The 24,115-nt window shown below is 38.0% G+C and overlaps 1 protein-coding gene across 7 annotated transcripts; it reads left to right on the top strand.

Moving 5' to 3' along the window:
• Positions 1-983: 983 nt before the first annotated feature.
• LOC116208171 (myosin-6-like) lies at positions 984-19,030 on the top strand. 7 transcript variants are annotated; one of them, XM_031541442.1, is made up of 39 exons: positions 985-2,245; positions 2,749-2,868; positions 4,010-4,153; positions 4,551-4,696; positions 4,776-4,932; positions 5,553-5,611; positions 5,688-5,847; positions 5,993-6,142; positions 6,231-6,367; positions 6,486-6,632; positions 7,004-7,105; positions 7,458-7,515; positions 7,611-7,712; positions 8,484-8,521; positions 8,633-8,759; positions 8,913-9,083; positions 9,175-9,306; positions 10,095-10,204; positions 10,317-10,377; positions 10,466-10,643; positions 10,765-10,970; positions 11,481-11,600; positions 11,810-11,908; positions 12,444-12,650; positions 13,368-13,507; positions 13,775-13,889; positions 13,994-14,014; positions 14,141-14,206; positions 14,299-14,469; positions 14,869-15,015; positions 15,552-15,725; positions 16,308-16,439; positions 16,536-16,606; positions 16,689-16,788; positions 17,258-17,314; positions 17,679-17,735; positions 17,933-18,013; positions 18,155-18,240; positions 18,339-19,030. In XM_031541442.1, exons 1-39 carry the CDS (start codon positions 2,243-2,245, stop codon positions 18,451-18,453), a joined length of 4,467 nt encoding a protein of 1,488 aa, XP_031397302.1. In that variant the 5' UTR covers positions 985-2,242; the 3' UTR covers positions 18,454-19,030. The 7 variants fall into 7 exon arrangements, with proteins under 7 accessions (XP_031397303.1, XP_031397302.1, XP_031397301.1 ...); XM_031541441.1 differs by having other exon boundaries at positions 2,746-2,868; XM_031541444.1 differs by having other exon boundaries at positions 985-2,280.
• The last annotated feature ends 5,085 nt before the right edge of the window (positions 19,031-24,115 follow it).

Below are 24,115 nucleotides of genomic sequence, written 5' to 3'. Positions count from 1 at the left end.
TAAAATATGCAAGGTGCTAATTACTAGCTGTCTGCTTTATATGGATTACACTTGGCTCCTCTTTCTGACATTAACTAGGTCGACGAAGAGTTCAGTTTAAAGAGGTTGAGATTAGACGTACATTTGGAGGGTTCTCTGCAATTGTATTTGATCTCATTGGATGTGCTCCCGTAATTTTTTTTTCCTTTGCAATGATTTCGGTAGATCTGCTGTATGGTTTCTTTCCTTGTAATAATTTTCTTGAACATTTTACTCTATATTCGTTTTTGTTATATCAATGGACAATCAGAAAAAAAAGAGAAAATACTGGCTGCCTGTAATGGATGGGTCCAAATGAGCATTTGCTCATCTGGGCCAGTGGGAAGTCAGTCCAGGTCGGGACTGGATAAATTTCCAAACTTTGAAATACAATATCCACACCTAAAGGCTTAAGGAAAAGAGGGTTCAAGACGACCTTCAACATTCCCCTGGTATCCATCCATAAATAAGTCGAAGAATCGGGAGGGCAATTGTGGCATCAAGGAAAACGTCGACGCGTCCGCGTTAGAAATTATTTGGTGAAATAACAACCCATGTGCAGTGTTCTTTCAAAAATTAAGGGCGTGTTTGTTTTTTTAAATTTTTTTAACTTAATTCAATTCAATTCCATTTATTTTCAATTCAACATCACAATTATTACATTTTTTTTACATTTTTAAAATTTTTTTAATTATTCAATTCAATTTTTAATATTAAATTCTCTCAACTATTCATTACTTTTTCACAATTTAATAACACAATCATTACTTTCTTTCAATTATTTATTATTTTTTCACACTTTTTCTTATAATTTAATAATACAATAATTCAAGTCAATTAAAATCAAAATTCAACTCAACTCAACTCTAAATCCAAACGCACTCTAAATTACCGACTCCATTTTTTTTTCTTTTTAAAACATTCCCTAAAGCTTCCTCTCTCCCCCCACCCTCTTTCCTGTAAAACTCCCGTTCTCTCTCTTCCCTCCTCCGCCCATTTATTGCAGCAGGCAGCCAACCCTTCGCCATCACCCACCGGCGCCACCGCAGCCTCCGCCCTCATCTCCTTCCGCTCCTACCTCATTCTTCTCTCCTCTTAGCCTATCCTCCCTCTCTCTTCTTCCTTGCCTCCATTCTCAGCCTTCGTCCTTGCCACTTGCCTCACTACCTACACGCTCTCTTCGCACTCGCCTTCCTAACTCCCTTTCTTTCTAATACCTTACGACGATGTCCCCTCTCGCGAAGGCCACGAAGGGAAGCGACAGTCTTTCCTCCTCTCCCCTATCTTCCTCACTAGATCCTCGCTCGCCCTCTCTCTCTCTCTCTCTCTCTGTTGCAATGAAGCTGACTTCGAATTCGTCGAACCCACCTACACATTGGAACTGGAAGCCTGACATTGGTAGAGGTGAGGCGTCACTGCTACGAAGAAGTATAAATCTGCTAAGAGGGAGACGAAAGAGAGTTAACAAAGGGGGAGGGAGAGAGGCTTGGGGGGGACTTGCGCATTCGCGGTTTTCGGAAGAAGGGAGAGAAAAATTTGGGAATCATTTGAAATAGTTAGTGGGGCCACTATTACAGGTGGCGGAAGGTAATCGGTTACTTCATTGATGACGTGGTGAACTTAGTTCACCCAATAATTTCTCCGTTCACGTGGTTGCTGGAGTTCCTGAAACCATGAAATCCCGTACGAACGAAGAAAAAGGAAGCAAGCGAGAGAGAGAGAGAGAGAGAGAGAGAGAGAGAGAGAGGACGTTGGGAAGCGGAAGAAGAAGAGGAGGAAGAGGAAGAAGGAAGGAAAGACTGACAAAACCTGTCCCAGAAGAGGAGCCAGCGGGAATGGTGGTGATGATTCCTATTACTCGCGTCGTTTGATTTCCGCCACCCCCGGCCCGGAGTGGAGAAGAGGAGAAGAAGGGGTTCAGAGGCCTTGCATTGCCCATTTCCCACCGGGACGGGACCCCTTTTCTCTATCCTATCAACAGCAACGCCATTTTCCCTCCGCATTGCCCATTTCCATTCTCTCGATCGTCTCTTCATAATCAATCATTACAGGCAGTTGAGTGAACCCGCTACTCGGTTACGTCCGTCCGGTTGAAGCCAGAAAGATAGCCTGAATCTTCCCATGTGGTTTAAGGTGCATTGGCTGCTCATGGTCTATTCGGCATTGGGTCTGCATTGCCGGTGACTGGAATTTAGGGCTCCTCGGATCTCAAATTGTCAGGGCAATGGTGGGTCTCCTCAATCTGTTTCGTATTCATTCCTGGTAAACTTTTCTGGCATTCAGAAACTGTTGGCATTAATCTGCTCATTTCCACCTTTCCATGGATTGTCTTTGTTCGGATAACTAGTAACTTATGGCAGTCTTTTATTTAATTTTGGTAAGTTATGAAAAGGTGGTCCTGTTTCCCACCACCATTAGTTGCTGTTTCTTGGGGTTTCACCACTTTTCTCAGCCAACTTCAGGATATGTTTTGCAGAATTTATTGAAATCTTCAGGATGGCATGAAACATGCCTGAAGCTTTTGCTTTTGATGTTTAAATTTAGCTCAATTCACATATGCAACTATGAATTACTATTGGAGTTAGTGGCTGCTGCGGCGATGCTTCTTTCTAGTCTGGCGTTGATTGTCCGAGATAGTGCTCATGACTTTTTGCGCAGATCCCATCAATATGCTTCTGCTGTATGTGTTAAGTTGATACTGGTATTTGATGATCATGTTATTATCAGCAGGCCAATTTCGCGGTTGGGTCTCTCTTGTGGGTGGAGGATCCTGAGGTAGCTTGGATAGATGGTGAAGTTGTGGAGGTCGAGGGTGATGAGATAAAGATAAATTGCAGCTCAGGAAACTTGGTGAGTATTGCATTGGTGGTTTGTTCCTGCTGATTGATCTCTCAGTGGTACATCACCGTTCAGGCAGAATGTGCTTCTACTTTAGTAGTTGGCTAATCAAGAAGAAACCATTTGCCTTTTGTTTTAAGTGTGTGCTCTTTCAGCTGAAGCCGGACGGCATGCTTTCCAAATCAGGATTTTGGAAGAAAAGTTGACGATCCAATTATATAACTGTGTAGGAAATCTTACTAGTCGAACCACTTAGAGTACAAATGGATGAAGACAAGGATTGATTCCCCCCCCCCCTCTCCCCCGCCCTGTTAAACTTCTTTCCCCCCTCGTTAAACTTCTTTCTCAAATAAGCTTTGTTTTTTCCTCATGGATTCCAAGACATTAAGAGTGGAGATTTCTTTTTCCCGTTTCGTTGGAGCATTGTCAGATTTCTGAATTAATCAGCATGCATAAATGTAATGTTGCTTGAAGGGGAAGTGCTATCGATAGTTATTACAAAGAGCATAAAATTTGCAGATCTATTTATAAGAATTGATTTTTGGAGAAGTGGTATGCTTAGTCTTGTAACAGCTATATTTTTTAAGTAAACATTTGTGTCTTTTCAAATTTTTTCCCCCTGAAGCTGCTTTATCCCCCATGCTATATTATGGCGATAAATTTATATTTATTCTGTTGAAAAGGTCTTTCGGTTCATGTTTAGGTGATTCTATTTTGGTATTGAATTTGTGGCAATGATCTGATTATGATACCTTTGTTAGAGGATGTGTTTCCTTTTGCTTTTGTACACAGAAGACTGAACTCTGCATTATGGTTTCAAGCATGACTTTGTTCACATTTGTTATTGTGTCTACTAGTAGAAGGAAAAGAGTGGTTGATATGACTTAAATTTAGCTTGAAATTATGGTGGATATTTTTTTTATGTTATGCATCATATCAGGATATCCAAATTTTAAGATTGTGCTGCAGACCTGTCCATGGCAGTTGTTGATAAATCTTTTGACATCTCAATAGTTTCTGCAGTAGCTAGTAGCTCATGATAGTGGTAGTAATGAAATTGTATCATGCTTATTTCTTACGTTTAAATAAATTTTTTTTTTCCAAATCTGATAGAAGAGGCTTAGAGGAGAACTTGTCCTCCTGTGTTTACCAGGTTGTTGCAAAAGCATCCAATGTCTATCCAAAGGATCCTGAAGCTCCAGAATGCGGTGTTGATGATATGACAAGGCTAGCATATCTTCATGAACCTGGAGTGTTGGACAATTTAAGACGCCGATATGATATGGATGAAATATATGTGAGGATGAATTTTACACATTTTATTTATTCTTCGCAGTTTCTTGTGCTATATTCAAAATGTTCATAGCACATTTGGGACAAGGAAATGGAATATGCAGAATAAATGCTCCATACAAACAATTCAATTTTTATATGTGGATTCCATCCAATTTCCTTTCTGTTCCTTAGCAGTTAGCATATTAGGACTTGTTGGCTGTAATCTAGTTGACTACTTCATCTTATTTTTATCCATATAAAAGGAGCAATGTGAGGTGTGCCGACACTTCTAAATTTGCAACCTCAGGGGTCCTGTCTTGGTGTCAATGAGCTTTCATGTGGGCTCTGCTTGTTTGTCATAAAAAGATTTTCCTTCCTATAGTTGTAACTAATGGGCTGATATACCTCATGATTCTCAGACTTATACAGGAAATATATTGATCGCCGTGAACCCTTTCAGAAGGCTACCCCATTTGTATGATAATCAGACGATGAAGAAATACAAGGGAGCTTTCTTTGGTGAATTGAGCCCCCATCCTTTTGCTATTGCAGATTCTGCATATAGGTAAAGTTCATATCAATTATCAGGTGCCACCTATCAGATTGTATTACATGAATAAGCATCTAAGTCCTTGTTGATGCAGGCAGATGATTAGAGAGGGAATCAGCCAGGCAATTTTGGTAAGTGGAGAAAGTGGAGCGGGTAAGACGGAGAGCACAAAGATGCTCATGTCCTATCTTGCCTTTATGGGAGGTAGAGCTGCATCTGAGGGACGAACTGTGGAGCAACAAGTTCTAGAGGTAGAGGGCCTGTTTGGCAACAAGTCAAAACCGGTTTTCTGCTTCCAAAATAAAAAATAGTCAGTAATGTCTGTGGAGAAGTCCTTCAAAAAACTCTAGCAAAAGAAGTGTTTGTACAATAAAGTTAGGAAATACATTTTGATGCTATCAAATGCAAAACTCCTCTGACCTTACACCTCCTCAAAAACCATTATCAACCACTACTAGAAAGTAGAACCTGCTGCCATCTGTTTAGTGTTTAAGACCACCATATGCTGGTCGTTGGCCTCTGGTACCAGTTGCTAAATCCCAGTTACTTCTGTTGGTTAAAAAAAGTTAATTGAAAACATATGGCTAAGTCCATTGTAGGTTAAAAATACTTAAAAATTAGTCTTTTGAATAATTTCAAACAGCCCAATGGTTTGTATGTTTTAAATCATTTGGGCTTGTAAAGATTCTGATTCATAGTATGGGTGAAATGATTCTTCACTTTATTATGGTTCCTTTTGAGTAAAAATGTTGTAATACAGCTGACACTGCTTTCCTTTTTTATTTTTTATATATATTTTTATTTTAATCTGATGAAAAAGAGTTTGTATTGATTACTAATGACTCATTTCTTCCTCGACATTTTATGGCAGTCCAATCCTGTTTTAGAAGCATTTGGTAATGCCAAGACTGTCAGAAATAACAACTCTAGGTCTGTCTCTCAATTTGTATTCACATTCTCTATATATCAGAAGGTCTGGTTTAAACTAATGCCACTTTGTTTGCAGTCGTTTTGGTAAATTCGTGGAGTTACAATTTGATGAAAGTGGAAGAATTTCGGGAGCGGCAATAAGAACATATTTATTAGAACGCTCACGTGTTTGTCAATTGTCTGATCCTGAGAGAAACTACCATTGCTTTTATATGCTCTGTGCTGCACCTTCAGAGGCAAGTTCTTGAGCTCCTGTTGATATTCTTGAAGAAACTCCATTTGATACTATAATATGCAGATGCCTCACTTTAATTTTTAAACTCGCAAAATTCTAGTACAGCAGTATCTGGCATATTTATCTATTATCTTGCATATGATTAGGACGTTGAGAAGTATAAATTGGGAGACCCCAGGAATTTTCATTATCTTAACCAGTCGAATTGCTTTGAGGTTGACGGGTTGGATGATTCAAAGGAGTATCTTGCCACTAGGAAGGCTATGGATGTTGTTGGGATTAGCTCTAATGAACAGGTGAGAGCTTTGCTAGTTGACTATTATAACTGAACGTATTTATATTATGATATTATAATTTACATATATGTATGTGATCTTCCTGTAGGATGCAATATTCCGAGTTGTTGCTGCTATACTTCATTTAGGAAACATTGAATTTGCGAAGGGGGAGGAGGCGGATTCTTCTGAACCCAAGAATGATGAGTCTCGCTTTCATCTTAAGATGGCTGCTGCACTTTTTATGTACAGTTGTTTTTTCCTTTCAGATTATTTTACTCTTTGTATCTTTTTACATGCTTGCCTTAAACATATTTGTTTATTTAAACATAAAATGTTGATCTACCTTCAAATTGTTGATCAGGTGTGATGATAAGGCTCTTGAAGATTCCCTGTGCAAACGGGTAATTATGACTCGTGATGAGGCCATAACAAAGTGGCTCAACCCAGAGGCCGCAGCTGTCAATAGAGATGCTTTAGCTAAGATCGTTTATTCGAGATTGTTTGATTGGTAAGTTCTACAGCAAAGTTTAGCATAATTATCCATTTGGTTTACGAAAATTATAAACCAAATTGATAATTAACACTTTGGGAGAACCAAGCTGTGTTATGATAGAATAGGCTAAAAGGAGAGAAACACAAAATGGTTAGAATGAAGTGTCTTTCCAAAAGATAAATGGCTTCATAAGTGTCTGATTTTACATTTTGATCCTTCAGGAAATGCATTCTTTATTTTGTTTGTTTCAGCATATTCTATCACCTACTATGACTAAGAGTATATTTGTGGTCCTTTGGCTCTGCAAATTGATGGGCAAAGTGGGCTGCTGTTGTCAGACTTCTACATGTATTTGAAAATGACATTCCTTTCATTTGTTCTCCCAGGATTGTGGAGAGGATCAATAGCTCGATTGGACAAGATCCTCATTCAAAATTCATTATTGGGGTTCTAGATATATATGGATTTGAGAGTTTCAAGACGAACAGGTGCTTAACTGGTATGCTTTTGCTGGTTTACTATTTACTGTAACTCATGGCTTGTGATTTTTGGATTAAAATTTCATTATGAGGTTGCTAGTGTTGAGCTTCAATCTTGCATAGAGTGGATAAAGTTATTATTGCGAGTAGATGGGGATGGCACCAATAGGAACCTTCTAACACCAAAAAAGGAAAAAAAAAAAAAAGAAAAGGAAGAAACTAAGGGCTTAGGTTGTAAATTTAAGTAATTCACTCTCTTGGTTTTCTTTTCTTTTATTGCAACTTGGAAGGTTTTCACCCTCATTGTGGCATAGTGGTTCTTGCATCTCTTTATAAAATTGGTCAAACTTTTATTATGCAGCTTCGAGCAATTTTGCATTAACTTGACAAATGAAAAATTGCAGCAACATTTTAATCAGGTTTGCCTGCTAAACTTTTTCTTTTGGCATTCTGTTACTTGCGACTTCTCTTGTACCTTCGTGATCTATTGTCACATCAAGTTTCTCTTTTGCAGCATGTCTTTAAGATGGAACAGGAAGAATATACCCGAGAGGAAATTGACTGGAGTTATATAGAATTCATTGACAATCAAGATGTCCTCGATCTGATAGAGAAGGTTGACTATTTCACTTTATGTTAATCCTTCCTCGTTGAGTGGTTTGCATGAATTTTATTTTTCTTTAATGTGCTTAATTCTTCAAGGTAATAGAATTACGATTCGGTTTTTCGGTACTTGTGAGTTCACTTTGTTAACATTGCTCGAGTCGTTTTGGGATGGATTTATGTGAAGATAGAATAGAAAAGAGGGACTGAAGAGGTGGATAAACTCGATGGCAGAGTTTCCCCTGACTTTTTTGTTTTCATTGAATAAGAGTGATATAATTCAGGAGAACTTGTAAATGAGCCTAATTAGAGATTCTAATTTCTTTTAAGGTATTTAACTGCAAAGCACCGCCCTGCTTGTGGGAAATAAGGCCTAGGGTCTTGTAGTATTCCTAATAGGGCATTGCTGCGTCCTCCTAAATTTGTGCCTAATTATCCTTTTAACACTGATGATGGCATGAAATTTAAGTTCAACTATTAGCAGTGCCATAGGAGAATGTCTAGGCGCAACTTTGAAGTCAATATATCAATTCTCCATCCTAATATAATCTTAAGAAAACAGGAAATGCACTTGTGATCATTAGGCGCTGCCAGCCTTTGGTTCATCAATCCTTTGGGGCAATGATGATTTCAAAACCCCATGCTGCCATCTGTGATATTCGTTATTTGGTAATCAGCAAAAAGAAAGCAAAAGAAAATCTCTTTTATTGTCCTTATTACTAGTTGATCACTTGTTTACATTAAGTGTCAGTACTAATATTTAATATTTATTGGAAAATTTCAGAAACCAGGTGGGATCATCGCTCTTTTGGATGAGGCCTGGTATGCACTTACTAACTGTATATGCATCATTGATTGTGATAGCAAAAGGCCTAAGCATACATTGCATTTTTGTGTTGTTAAAATTGTACTTGTCACTTGACAATTCTGCAGCATGTTCCCAAGATCTACCCATGAGACCTTTGCTGAAAAGCTTTATCAGACATTTAAAGATCATAAGCGCTTCAGCAAACCAAAGTTGTCAAGAACCGATTTCACGATCTGCCATTACGCTGGGGATGTACGTATCTTTCTGGTTGAAGTTTTCTACCCCTAATGTTGTTTTCTCTAGGGTGACATTGCCTGACAAATTGTGGGAGTATGTCTATAGTAATCCAAATGAATAGTTTGTGCATTGCGAGGTTGTGAACTCTGATGAGATCTTTGGTATCAGGTAACATACCAAACAGAATTTTTCCTCGACAAAAACAAGGACTATGTTGTTCCTGAGCATCAAGCCCTCCTGAGTGATTCTAGATGTTCCTTCATTAAGGACCTATTCCCACCTCTACCTGAGGAATCATCCAAGACATCAAAGTTCTCATCAATAGGTTCTAGGTTTAAGGTCTATCTTTCAATCCGTTAAAGCTAACATGAACTATTAGCTACTTCATGTAACCAATATTTGTTTCTAACCTACAAAATATGTTGTGCAGCAACAACTACAAGCTTTGCTTGAAACACTCAGCGCTACCGAGCCTCATTATGTCCGCTGTGTTAAGCCAAATAATCTTCTTAAGCCGTCGAGTTTTGAGAACAGCAATGTCCTGCAGCAACTACGATGTGGTGTAAGCCTGTTGGTTCTTTTACTTCTCATTTTGGTTGCTACCATCACAAAATAAACATGATGAATCATCAATCAAGATGCCTTTATGTAGTACTAGACCCAAGTTTCAAGTCTCCCCATTCTTACATATGTGTAGAATATAAGTTATTTTCGTTTGGGTTTAACCAGTTGGCTGGGAAGTGATACCCAACTCAGTCCAGAAATATTATTTAATTAAATATTCAAGATAAAATCTGGGAAAAACTGCAGAATCAGCAGATTGAATGGTTTAACTTGTTAGTGTTTTAACTGGTTTTCTTAATATGACTGATCGTTTACCACAAGCTATATTTTTCTTTTCCCAGATAAATCAACCGACGAGATAATAACAGTTTTTCAGTATGTCGGCATACTATTCAAAAGTTGCAACTTTCAACAATTGAAGAATAATTGCCACATTTTAACCTTGCATTTGGAAAGTATAAGCAGTTGCAGCTAAAATTGCTGTCAGAGCTGGAAACTCAAAGAACATAGGGGGGGGGGGGGGGGGGGGGGGGGGGGGGTGGCAGAATATATGATGAATTTATATGTATACTTCAAAATTAAAGATGTATATTTAAAGGGCAACACTTCAGCCAGTCAAACCGGTTCAACTGCGACCCTCCATTTTGTCTTCTGCAAGGGTCAGTTTGGTTTTAAAAAATGTTGGTCTGCACCAAAGGATACTCTTAAATAGTTGATATTAGGTAAGATACCTTTGGCCAGATAATACACTTCTATCTAAATTACTTGCTGCAATTACGTCTTCAGGGAGTCATGGAGGCAATAAGGATAAGCTGCGCGGGATACCCCACAAGAAAGACTTTTGATGAATTTGTTTCTCGCTTTGGCATTTTCTCCCCAGATGTTCTTCGTGGAGGGTAAGATTTTCTTCCTTTCTCTCCTGTATATTTCTATAATGTCATTCCTGTACTTCATCTCTATTTTTCCTAATCTTTGTTGTGTTTAATAATACATTTATTTTGCATATAGCACTGATGAGGTTGCTGCCTGCAAGAAGATATTAGAGAAAGCCAACCTTCAAGGTTACCAGGTAAACCATCTATTTTCTCCTTTTAGATACTTTTCTAAGCTATTTAGAATGAGAAAAACCAAATGTTCTCATTCCTTTGTTTTGGCAGATTGGAAAGACAAAACTATTTCTTCGGGCTGGTCAGATGGCAGAAATGGATGCCCGTAGAAATGAGGTTTTAGGGATATCAGCAATCAAAATTCAAAGAAAAGTTCGCACATATTTCACTCGCAAAAGCTTCATTATGTTGCAGCATTCCGCCATTCAAATTCAAGCCATCTGTAGGGGTAATAAATAATATGCCGTACGTTTCTGGGTAGTTTCAGTGTATACCAAGTTATTAAACAAATGTGCATTGGAAGAGTTAGCTGTGCTTTACATGCTTTGTTTTTCCCTGTCCAATTGCAGGAGAAGTGGCACGGAATCAATATGAAAGCATGAGAATGGAAGCTGCTTGCCTGAAAATCCAAAATATATGGAGAATGTGCCTTGCAAGGGAAGCTTACAATAGCCTTTGCTATTCTGCTCTTTGTATTCAAGCAGGCTTGCGTGGAATGGCTGCTCGTAATGAGCTCCAGTACAGAAAGCGGACAGAGGCTGCAATCACCATCCAGGTAGAAACTTGAGTTGGTACCGATGTTTGGAAATCTCTCCTTTCTGTTGTATGTTCCACAAAATGGTTTGGTGGATTGGCCTATCAGGTCCTAAAGAACCATAATTTTTGTATACTTGCATAATCAGTGAAAACATTACCTTTGTCATTGAGCTATATTTAATAGGGAAAATTAAGGGAATAAAAGGAAAACTAAATCTGCGGCGGCTGTTGCTTGGTTTGCCAGTTTTCATGTCTTCTCTCTCTTTTACATTCTTCATGAGTTTGCATTCTTAATTTAGGAATTTTGCCCAATTGAATCTAGTATAAAGTTTCTGGACATGATACAGATTCTAAAAGATACAATTAAAAATAAGAATCTCGTCTTCACAACTAAAAATGTTGCATAAACTTGGAATCATGATTGATTTATGGACTGAAGGCATTTTTTGTTGGTCATAATCTATTGATAGTTTATTCTGGATTCCTATTTTTATTTTGGATATATAATAATACAAGTTCCTTACTGCAGAGTCATTGTCGGAAATTCTTGGCTCGACTACATTATCTGAGACTAAGAAAAGCAGCAATTGCAATGCAATGTGCCTGGCGAGGAAAGGTTGCACGGAGAGAGTTGCGGAAGCTTAGAATTGTAAATGCATGCTATTATTTCTTTCATTTTTCTGCTTATTTTATGCTTCATTTGAGGCTGACGTTCTATGATGCCAAAAGTATGTGCTTAACACCTCTCTTTAGGATTTCAAATTCAAGAAGCTGTTCAAGCATTTCGTGCAGTGCATATGCAACCTCTTCCTGTCAAATCAACCCATGCTCATGTTTTCCCTCTTCAAACATCTGCAGGCTGCTAAAGAAACTGGAGCTCTTCAAGCTGCAAAAACTAAGTTGGAAAAGGAGGTTGAACAGCTAACCTGGCATTTACAGCTGGAGAAGCGAATGAGGGTTTGTGCGCTTTTTAGATTGTGTCTCGAGAAAGTTGAAAAAGAATGTTTATTGACACTCTATCATTATGGCATACTTGTTGGAACTATCATGGTACTATTATTGGTGATTAAGCAAGTGATTTTTGCTGCATGGAGAATCTCTTAGACATCATTTGCTGATGGAAAGTGATTCTTGTTTAAAATTTTTATACAAGTATTCTTTCAAAGGGTATTTTAGCCTGCTTTGCTGTTTTTTGATTGTTATTGGGTTCGCTCTTTCGCCATATAATTGGTTTCCCCTTTTCTCAGATTTTTCAACAGATGAAACCCTTTTTTTTCTCTCTATCTATTGGTGGTTTAGTCAGAGAAAATGTTTTATAGAAGTACTAAATTGTTTTATCTAAACTTCTCTCTTCAAAAGAGGAAATTGGAAGCTAGGAAGAGCAGAACAAGCTTTTGGACTTACTATGCTGATTTTCCATGGTTATCTGTGTTGCCTTGTTTTGATTTAATTTTAATGCCTTACTTTCTTACTGTTTAGTGCTTTTGCATAGGCTGATCTTGAGGAAGCTAAAACCCAAGAGAACAGGAAGTTGCTGTCTGCTTTGCAAGATATGAAAATTCAGCTCGAAGAAACGAAGGCCATGCTTCTCAAGGAGCGTGAGTCCGCCAAACTAGGGGCTGAGCAAGCTCCAGCAGTAAATGAGATACCTGTTGACGAGATGATGGAAAAACTTGCGGCCGAGAATGAGAATCTCAAGGTTTTGTTACAAAAGCCACATGTGATTTTACTGTTGAAAGAGCAAACAAAATTGCGGAGAAGAAAGGAGGTCACATTCAGTGGGTTAGAATGGAAACTAAAATATGGCCAAAAAGAATGGAAATTAAAATAAATTGAATTCATCATAAAGCATGTCCAAATTCTAAATGGCAATTTCATCCCCGAGATGTATCAATTCCTTGGTCCCAAAGCCATTTAAAATTGCTTAAATTGAAAGATTTCACTTGCTATTATGAATTTCTCTCTTTAATAGCATAGTTTGAATTAAAATTATGTCGAGCTAGGGAAACTTAGTCTGTTTTATGGTACCTCCGATATCAAGCAGAGGTCAGCACTAAATTCTTAAATTTACCATTATCTAGTCTATCAGGAAACATGTTGCATATGGGAGTATCAGTGACTTACCGATGGCACGCTGATATTATGCTGTACGGGGCCTATTATCACGCGGTAAACCTTGCATTGGTCGCACCGGTTAATACAGAAAAACACAACACATTTTGGGATTTGTTTTCTGCGAGGTGATATTTCTTGCCTATGGCATAAAAATGCCTGTGGTTGACTGTTGATCCGCTATATAAAGGATTTAAGAATAAACTAGGATTTATGCTTTCTTCCGATGTTGCATTATGTTCAAGTGGTGGTTTACTGGTAATTTTCCTGTTTGATGACATCTGGGTTGCTTATGATTCTCCAGGCTCTTGTCAATTCGTTGGAAAAGAAAATTGATGGAACTCAGAAGAAATATGAAGAGTCGAACAAGCTCAGTGAAGAGAGGCTCCAGCAGGCCTTGGCGGCAGAGTCAAAAATAATCGAGTTGAAGACTGCCATGCAAAGGTCTTGCATTAGTACTCTAAATTTCTTCAGCATGCCTCATTCCACATTTCAAAATGATGTAAACAAAAGGGAAAAAAGGGATTAAGTTTCATTGTACATGCACATTTTCATCAAAAAAGGTACCAGAACTTCCTTTTCTTTATGGTAACGTATAACAATGGCACAAAAAGCACCTAAAAACATGAAACAGCAGGAACTCACATAACTTAATTTTATGATTGTGGTTGGAGTTTATCATTTCTAATTGGTGGCAATATTATTCTCCAGGCTTGAAGAGAAAGTGTCCGATATGGAAGCTGATGATCAAATTCTTAGGCAGCAACTTATGACAAACACATCGATGAAGAAAATGTCAGCACATTTGTCCATGAGCAAGGATCAGGTATGATGCTGCAAATTTTCGACAATATATTCTGCAAAATTAGTTTTTAGACATCTTATCTTATTGAAACATTAGTAATCTCTCTTTTGTTCATCTTCATGCAGCCCATAGAAAATGGTCACCATGTAAGTAAACAAGAGAATCTAGTCTATGTCCCCATTGTGTATGTGGAGTCACGCACGCATGTGTGGGGTGGGAGGGGTTTGGTTGTGGGTCTTATTGTTTTCTGGGTCTAACAATATTCTTTATAGATCCCTGTACCAGTAAAAAGTTTAGTTTCGGAGTCTTGCAAGAGGAAATCTATCGAAAAGCAGCAGGTACGTGTACGGATGATACCAGACGATTTCATCCATCTCCCTTTATCTTTAGAATCTTTTTAAGTTCCAAAAATTGTCCTCTGATGATGCAGGAGAGTGTAGACGCGCTTATCAAATGTGTCAGCCAGCATCAAGGTTTTAGTGAAGGCAAACCTGTTGCTGCATTTACTATCTACAAATGCCTTTTACATTGGAGATCATTTGAAGCGGAAAAAACTAGTGTCTTTGATCGACTGATTCAGGTTATTGGTGCTCAACTTGAGGTATGTTACTCGCCTGTACCTTTTGCTCTTCTACATTAGTGAGCAGTATTTGGATTTTGCTATCGGCAAGTATAACAAGAGGATGCTGCTCACTGCATTCTAGTAAGTGTGGACAGGATTTCTCCTTAACCAATTCATGTATTTGATGAACTATATTCTATTTATTGCATGCTTCCACAAGCCATATATAAAATCTTTGGTCTTGTTTTTTATTTTAGCCATAAATTACGAAATAAAATGTGCCTGGATAAGTAATATTTTATGTTAATGTGTCAAGGAGTCAAACGTGTTGAGCTTAAATTGTTGGAAGACTTCTCTTGAAGGCAGAGGGGGGGACAAACTAAAATCGTTATGGCTCAATGCCCAAGAAATCTATTTATGTATTGCATGATTTTGCAGAAACAGGACGATAATGAGCATATGATCTACTGGCTATCGAACACTTCTACATTGTTGTTTATGCTTCAACGCAGTTTAAAGGCTACTTGTTCATCTAGTGGGACCCCAACTAAGAAGCCCACATCATTATTTGAGAGGATGACACGGGTAATTCTTGCTGCTTCATTTACTGGGTCACTTCTGACAGTGAAATTTTACTGTTAGAGCATCTATTGCAGAAGTCCTGCTCTAGGTGACTCTAGCCATGGAATTGATGAGAGGGAAAATAATAATACAAGTCAAGAATCTTTAGAAAGCTCCGGAGAAATCAAACAGAAGTTATTAGGTCAATAACTAGAACAGAAAATGAAGAACGTTTATGCAATACATCCACTGCTGCCTACAGTAAGCAGATGCTTTCTTAAAGACATCAGGCTGCTTCCTCATATTTGAACATAAAATGTTTCTTCATTCCTGAAATATAAGGGAACTACTTTGATCTTTGATTTCATTTCATCCATAATATTGCTAGCAATAACACGCTTAGCTACAAGAGTTCTTGTTTTTGAAATTTAGAAGGTGTTGTAAGTGACAGCAGATGCAAATCCCTAATATGGAAACATGCAAAAGAAGACTGCCTCTTTACAAGATTGAGCCGTAAGGATTAGCGAAGGGGAATAGCTGACTTGTGATTGTTTCTTCAGAGTTTTCGTGCCTCTCCTTCTTCAGCCCACCTTGAGGTAGTACCACAAGTTGATGCCAAGTACCCAGCTTTGCTTTTTAGGCAGCAGCTTACAGCCTACGTTGAGACTTTCTATGGAATTATTTGGGACAATCTTAAGAATGAATTGTCATCGTCTCTTTCCTCTTGCTTACAGGTAATGGAATGTGTTTCGAGACATATTTGTTACTTTACTTTGTTGATTGCCTGGGAAGTATACTCTCTTTCATGTGAGCATTGTCGACTGCAAATTCCTCTGTGTTTCTCTTGAATGGATGAATATTCTTATAGGGTTGTTTGGACATCAGTTAATGCATCTTTATTGTCATTCATTATTATTTTTGTTGTTCTAAGTGGGCAAAGTATCTGATCAGGGCAATTTGTTGGGATCATGGTCGAGTTAATATATGAACAGTAATTTTTCTGTAGGCTTTAGTAATTGAATATTTGCAAATTTGCTAGCCTTGGATATTAAATGGGAAAAGACCGCAGTGTGCAAACATGTCTTTGACTTGACTACCTTGCACCTCGTTTAATGCATAGCGCATAACCTCATTGTGTCTGTAAGGTTCTAGGGTGTTCATGGTCTAAGAAACAATTTGTATTCAACAAGAAAACAAAAGAGAATTTGAGTTCTTATAGTAGCCAGCAGTTTCTTGCTTGGCGTAGGAGCTTTTTCTCAAGATTGATAGTCTTAGGCAGTCGTCTTTTTTAAGTCCCTAATCTTCTCTGCTTTCAGCAACCAAGCACATCGAGTTCAAATTTGTCCAGAGAGCCTGAAGGGTCCTTCAATAACTCTTCCCAAGCTAGTCCCTGGAAAAGCATCACTGAGAGCCTCAATAGTCTTTTATCTACATTGAAGAATAACTATGTATGGAATTCTATTTATGCTGTTAACATATGAAGAGAATTGTCTTTTCCCTTACGCCCTAGTACATGTTATAAATTTGTTGCGATATTCTTTTAGGTGCCTCTGGTTCTTGGCGAGAAGATCTTTAGACAAACTTTTCAGTATATCAATGTCCAGCTATTTAATAGGTAATAGTAATTTGAGTTGGGCGAAATGATTTTTGATCAGTTCTGCTTTAGCATGGTTTGCCGTAATATCCTGCTATGGCAGCTTGCTACTAAGGCAAGAATGCTGCACCTTTAGCAATGGGGAATATATCAAGGCTGGTTTGGATGAATTAGAGATATGGTGCAATGAAGCAACCAGAGAGGTACTCACCATTTATTTGGTTAAAGATTATTTTTTCCATAAATTTGGTCTGCTGAATTCTGTGTTCGGTTTCTTTAATGATTAAAACCTGGACGAGACCTGCCAGCTGGGTTGAGAGAACTAGCGACCACTTCCCTTCTTTGAACCCTAATCCTTTCTGATGTTTAAGATTGGACCGGAATGGTTGAACCAGGGAGATATATATTAAACCCACTGCATTTAAACCAGGTCAAGCTTAAGAGAATTTGGTTTGTGCTGCAGCGACTAAAGAAATGCAATTTCAACGCCATGCTTGTGGGTTAGTTTAGTATAACTAATGCAAGTGATTGGAATGATATTTTGATTATGGTCTGACTGTGTGCACATTGGTTTGCTTGTTTCTACTTGGTTGCAATACTGGATTCAGTTTATATTTATTATTAGCTGCTGCTGCGGCATCTGGCTGTTACTCAAACAATCAATTAACGCAGTATGCAGGCTCGTCCTGGGATGAACTTAAACACATCAGGCAGGCTGTTGGATTCTTGGTATGATGGATTTTTTTCCACCTTCTGAAATAGTTAAATAATTGGTTTCTTAGATGAGATTTGTTACTATTCATTGCCTAAAGATACATCCATTTCTGGCTGTTATTGACTGGCCAAATAGAGATCCATTAAAAATATAACTTCGGAGATTTGTGTAGATATTCCCTATAAATACTGTAAAATTGCATTTCCTTATCTGGGACTAGAGTTTGGTTAGGTGAGGACTTGGTGCGAGTGATCTCACGTGATCACTGTGTTGCTACAGGTTGTATCTTGCTGCCACTTGGAGAAAGTAGAGAGCATCAGTTTACAATCCGCATGCTGCTTTGTATCTTTGATCTGATTCCTGTTGATTCCTCTGCAGGTTATCCACCAGAAGTCGAGAATCACCTATGATGATATTACTAATGACCTCTGTCCGGTATTGTCTCTCTCTCCCTCCCTTCCTCCTTCCTCATGCATTATGAAACTTGTGCACTGGGAATCGTCTCTGTTGAACCCATATGTAAATCTTCGGGGGCTTAATCCTGTGAGAATGCTATAAGCATCTACATTGTACTATTGAAAAGATTTTGTTGACTTATCTGCTTCCCTGATATTGAGCATTTATGTATTCAGATACTGAGTGTCCAGCAGCTATATCACATGTGCATGCTGTATTGTGATGACAACTACAATACTCCGAGTGTAGCTCCTGAAGTGAGTTTGTTTCTTATTTAGCTTTCTCCTTAAGGATAGGAAAAGCTTTCCCAGTGGGGATCAGTTGTAGTTAACCCACTCGTAGATATGTTGTATTCCCTCCCCCCCCTTTTTTCTCATTAATCCCTATTTATCTTACAGGTAATATCAAGCCTACGAGTTCTCATGACAGAGAACTCCAATGGCGATGATGAAAGCATCTCCGTTTTATTAGGTGATAACTCCAGGTAAAATTAATCATCACACAAATAATTAAGTAAGATTCATTATTAGTGCAATCTGTGAATTTGCAAAGTAATTCTTGTAATTTCTGGTTTCTGCGCAGCATTCCATTCTCTGTCGAAGAGATCTCGAATCCATTCCACCCGAAAGACTTTTCTGTTGTGAAACCTGCTGCAGAACTTCTCAAGAATCCGGCCTTCCAATTTTTACAGGAGTGAGGTCATGTCCTTTGCCGTCTTCTGGAGAACTCAAAGTGCTTCTACAGCCATCCAAGATCGCACGTACCCACTGTAAAAAGCAACCCCATTTTTTTATCTTCATTCAACTTTAGAGATGTGTAGTTCATCTGGCCTCTCTGCTGTAGACGTTGAGGGTTTGTAGAAAACCTTCGATTGCCATTCTTTTATTCAGTTTCATGACAGCTAGGAGGGTCTATGGTACGGCGTCTGTTGGATTAGTCTAGTTGGGATATAGGAGACTGACGAGGAGTCCAGCCTAAAGTGACGGCTCATATTCTAGAAGACTCAAGCTGCTACAAAAGAATAATATTGCTATAGTATAGTTTCCCTTAATTAGATGTTATTTCATATATTAGCTTGATATAGGAGTTAGAAGTTTCCTATTTCATATTATTTCCTTGTTTCATTTTAGGAATATAATTTAAAAGAATTAGATGTCAGTTTTTTATTTTATAGTCAAGGGAGGTGTCTTCCCTCTATATATAGGCTATTCACCTCATTGGAAAATGATATCTCAGAAACTCTTAATATTTAATAATACTTTGAGTTTGCACAACCCTTGGTTTTCAGCATATCGCTAGGATTTAGACGTGCGCTATTCCCTTCGAGTCTAAATTCGGATATAGGTGCGAGAAATCGTGATCCGCGCCACGTCAGTTAGTATCAGAGCAGGAGTTGCCTAAATCTGATCATGGCGGACAAGGTGATTTACAATCACCCTAATGCCGAAGAGCAGGAGGTGGGCGCGATTCAAACACTGGAGCAGAGGATCGAAAGGATAGAGCGGACTCTCGAGCAGAGGTTTGAGCAAAGATTAGATCGGAGGTTCGAGGAGCTACGTACCATGCTTGGTGATATGATCCAGCTAGAGGACCCTTCGCACGGGCATGAGGAAAAATCCCAGGATGACAAGGTCGGGCAAGAAGGTGAGCTTTGGGATAAGCATGTGCCAGCTAGAGCAAGTACAAAAGCACAAGCCAAGCGAATTCAACAAGCCATGCAAGGGCTATTATTGCATGTCCATGGAGGAGTAGTCAAGCTCTTGGGCGGGCTGCATGTGGAACTAGAAGTCACGACCGTTCATATCCTAGAAATCTATCTAGAAGATGATCCCAGTTCAAAGGGCTGAATTTAATTGTTTTTCAACAACTTGGGTCTATTTCATTTTTGGGCTCATTACATTTAAGATTTATTTTAGCCAAGCCCATTAGCCCATTTAGGATATCAGCTAGAATCTCTCTATAAATAAGCATGTGGCCTCCCTAGAAAAGATATATCAGTTTTAATTGAACTTTGTGAGGTTTTTTCTGAGTTCTGCAGCAACTTCGCCGATATTATAAGTGTGATGACTTGTGATTCTCAACATTTATAATATTGGTTAGTCAATATTCCGTTTATAATATTGATTTGTGACTCTTTATAGTCATCGAGTCAATATTCCCTATCCTTGAAACCTTCATTGGACGATCCCGAGTTTGATCTCATTCTATTGTTGTTGAGTCTCGCGGCAGGTTCGTCGAAGTTCGCATCATTTTGGTATTAGAGTTTTGGCTCCAATCCAAGTTTCATCTATCTTATTTCGTTTTTTGTTATCCATTGTTCTTAGGGTTCGTAAATTGTTGATAGAAGTTGTGATTTTTGTTGGTTGATTCCAACTGTCCTAAAGAACCCTAAAATTTCAGTTTATCTTATTGGAGGTCAAAAAAAAATCTGTCCAAAAAAAAATATAGAGGAAAAAAAAGTTGAAAAAAAAAGAAAGGAAAGAGCAATTGTTTGTGAAATCTTTACTTTTGGGGTGGAAGAAGTTTCCTTAGAGATCACTACTAATCAAGTGAAGTAGGGAATTCCAAAAGTTTCTGATTATTTTCTTCCATATCTGCTATTATCCCTGAATTATATTCTTTTATATATACTTGTTTACTTTGATGGACTACTGGCATATTAAGTGCAGTTGGGAAATCTAATAGTGTTTCCTTTCAATTGAATATTTTCCTATCACATTCCTTTCTTGTCTCTTAGAATCATTCATTCATTCAATTTCGATACTTTCCATAAATCTCTTGTTTCCTTATTCCAACAAATCTTCATTGTACATCTCAGTTATTTCATTAACTTCATCTACCATATTATTTCCTTTCTCATTTAGATTTGGATCCTAAATTTGATTCAATTTCTGAAATCAATGATTATAAGTGCTTTGGGCTAATCAACTGATTTTACTCTTGCGATTGAATTGCTTAGTTTCTTAGGAACTTTGGGGAGAAAATCTAGAGGAAAAAAAAGGCAAGAGTGCTGAGTATATCAAAGGGTAAAAGCCTAAAATTGAGTGAAACACGAGTGTTGAGTGACATTAATCTGAGTGCTAACACGTGAGCGTGTGGTTTTGAGGTACATTTCTATTTTCTAAAGTTTTTGATGTGAACCTCGATAAACCTGCCGCGAGACCCAACAACAATAGAATGAGATCAAACCCGGGATCGTCCAATGAAGGTTTCAAGGATATGGAATATTGACCCGATGACTATAAAGAACCACAAATCAATATTATAAACGGAATATTGATCCGCTAGCTATAAAAAGCTAGAAACCAATATTAATATAAATGTCGGGCATCACAAGTTATCACACTTGCAATATCTGCAAAGTTGCTGCAAAACAGCTCAGAGAAAACCTCTCTCACAAGGTTGAATGAAAACTGATCTGTCTTCTCTAAAGAGGCCACATGCCTATTTATATAGAGATACTAGCTGATAACCTAAATGGGCTAATGGGCTTGGCTAAAATAAATCTTAAGTGTAATGAGCTCAAAATGAAATAAGTCCAAGTAATTGAAAAGCAGCTGAATTTCAGCCTTTTGAACTGGGATCATCTTCTAAATAGATTTCTAGGATATGAACGGTCGTGGCTTCATGTTCCACATGCAGCCCTTGAGCGGTCTTTAATCTTTCTCTGATAACCTTGATCTTTTCAGCTGTTAAGTCGACTATTTTCGGTCCAGTTAATTGCATTTCTCCAACTTGATTCCAACATGTCACGACCCGAAACTTACAGCAGAGTTTCCCTTCTATTCCTTAATATCCATTGTCATATACGCAACTCATATATGTATAATCTGTTTTCCTAACTCCCAACACATTGAACCAACCCAGCAAGCTCTATATAAACATATAACCACCTAACTAATTCTGATATATGCATAAAACTCTCAAAGAGTACTCAGTTACAACCATCTTGTAACACAGACTGAACGAAAAGTTTTCATATATATATATATAGTATACTTCTATAACACATCCAGCCTTTAAACTAACTCGGCATGCTCTACATGAATATATAATCAATCTAACGGATTCTAATGTACATATATGCTCTCAATAGTGTGTTCAGCTACAACCATACCACTAAACCAAATAAACAAAAGTTTCAGGTCGTAACATGATTGTAACATTTACGAACACTTACTACCTATACTATGGGTGGGCCTACTTGCCAAAATCCATTGCGCTGATCCCCGTTATCCAAAAGTCCTCCTGTGCGGCTAGCCTAGCTTCTAGCTCATCTGGAAAAAAGTATGCAGGGGGTGAGCTGCAACTCAGTGAGTACTATATTTCAAAGTAAAATGAGCTAATACATTACTATCACGATTCACAAGCAATCAATCACATATAGATATATATATATATATATATATATATGTACATATTCTACCATAATATGGAATCCATTACCAATATCATCCCTTCCACCACTCATTTGACAACCAATCACAAGTAATCAACGATATAGCCATGGGGTCGCATTTCCTTGCGACAAGTTATAACGGTACCGTGACCCCGCATACCTCAAAGAAATTATCTGTTCATTCATATATCATATCTCATAAGCGGGAGCCGCCCATTAACCTCTGGCGGTAAGAGTTGACCTTCATTTATGTTCCGCCGGTTCAGCGGCCGATCATGCCCCTACTTATATTCCGCCGGGTCCAGCGGCCGATCAAGCCCCTGTTTATATACCGCCGGGTCCGGTGACGGATCAAGTCCCTATTTATATTCCGCCGGGTATGGCGGCCAATCAGGCCCCTTTTATAATCCGCTGGGTCCAGCGGTCCCAATGGCTATTGTTAAACAATCACAAGCATACTCAAGATATACATCAACCTCAATCATTCAGCCACCTTCCTATCTATAACCATACGTATAAATATTTACTATCATTTTACGATAGAAGAAAGTACTCACAAAGACCCCCGAAAATAATAGCTCAATGGGTCGAGCTTTCCGGGTGTATAGTCTCGGTCTCCTCAGCCCCTATTAAGTTTAAACATAATGGTTAGATAATATACTAAATAAGAGTAAAAATATGCATCAATTTATCTCCCGTGCTATTTCCTGGATGTAGCAATAATATAAGATGTTTATAATTAACAAATGCTTCTTCCCTATCCCTTTCGGTTCCTGACTAACTCTCTAAATAGGGAACGATGCAAAATGATATACACATGTATTCCTCAAATTATATCAACTTAGGATTCGTTGCAATATATATCAACTGGATGACCAGTTTGATCAGCCAAATTCAAGAAGAGTGCAAGGAATTCTAAGTACTTCTTTGGTTCCAAAATACAAATAAACAAGAGCTTATTCAATCAATCCATCACATGATATCATTATAATGCATGATAAATTCTCAAATCAGATCCCTTCTCAATTCCATAGTCAGCTCAAAGAGCAAAATATATGCATATATATACATATGTACACACACTTGTCTACATCTATAAATGTATATATAGATTTTCAGAAGGGCATAGCTATGTGTATTAGAAACCTCTTAACTCAACTAAGAAATTTGCCCCCTGCCATACAACCGAATTATTCAGCTTATATAAGTGACCAACTCATTCCAAAACAACATGAGATTAACTCCAAATATGTCCAATTCAACTTATTATATCAGCTAGGAAAGCTAACTAAATTCCCGTAAACTAACCTTTTGAAACTTGATCAGCTAAGATGGATGCAAGAAGAGCCACAAACTATGTACAACATAGTAAATATGAATGTTCAAATCATAGATAATCAACTTACTAATCTATACTCCAACTTAGTCTTCTTCCTCTTCTTCTTCTCCAAGAATTTTCTCAACTCAGTTCAGTTCTCTCTCTCTCTCTCTCTCTCTCTTCTGGTTCATTTTCGTTTTCTCTCAGCCAGGGATAGAGCAAGGGAGGGTATGGCTTAAATAAGGACGAAAAGAAGAAAAAAAAGGTGGTCAAAGATGGTCAAAGGCAGTGGGAAGAAAAGGGCTGCTGAAGAGGAGACCACTTGGCCCATTCTACACTCATCTCTATCTGACTTCTCAATTTTTCATTTTTTTTTCTTTTTTCATTTTATTTTTCATATAGATAAAGATCCAGCCACAAGTTGTGGTATATTATATACATTTAAAGATCCAGCCACAAATTATGGTATATTATATACATGTATGTTATGTAACCACGCATGTGCATATAGATATGTATATGTGTGCCTATATATATGTGCATTTGGTAAAGACCGGTCTCACAATCTCCCCCACTAATAAAAATTTTGTCCCCGAAATTATTTACCTGATATCGGAAAAAGGTATGGATATTGGACTCTCA

This window comes from Punica granatum, chromosome 5 (genome assembly GCF_007655135.1).
Source record: "Punica granatum isolate Tunisia-2019 chromosome 5, ASM765513v2, whole genome shotgun sequence".
NCBI lineage: Eukaryota > Viridiplantae > Streptophyta > Magnoliopsida > Myrtales > Lythraceae > Punica > Punica granatum.
Note: the sequence above shows the minus strand (reverse complement) of the source record. Positions and strands in the feature narration are given on the sequence as shown.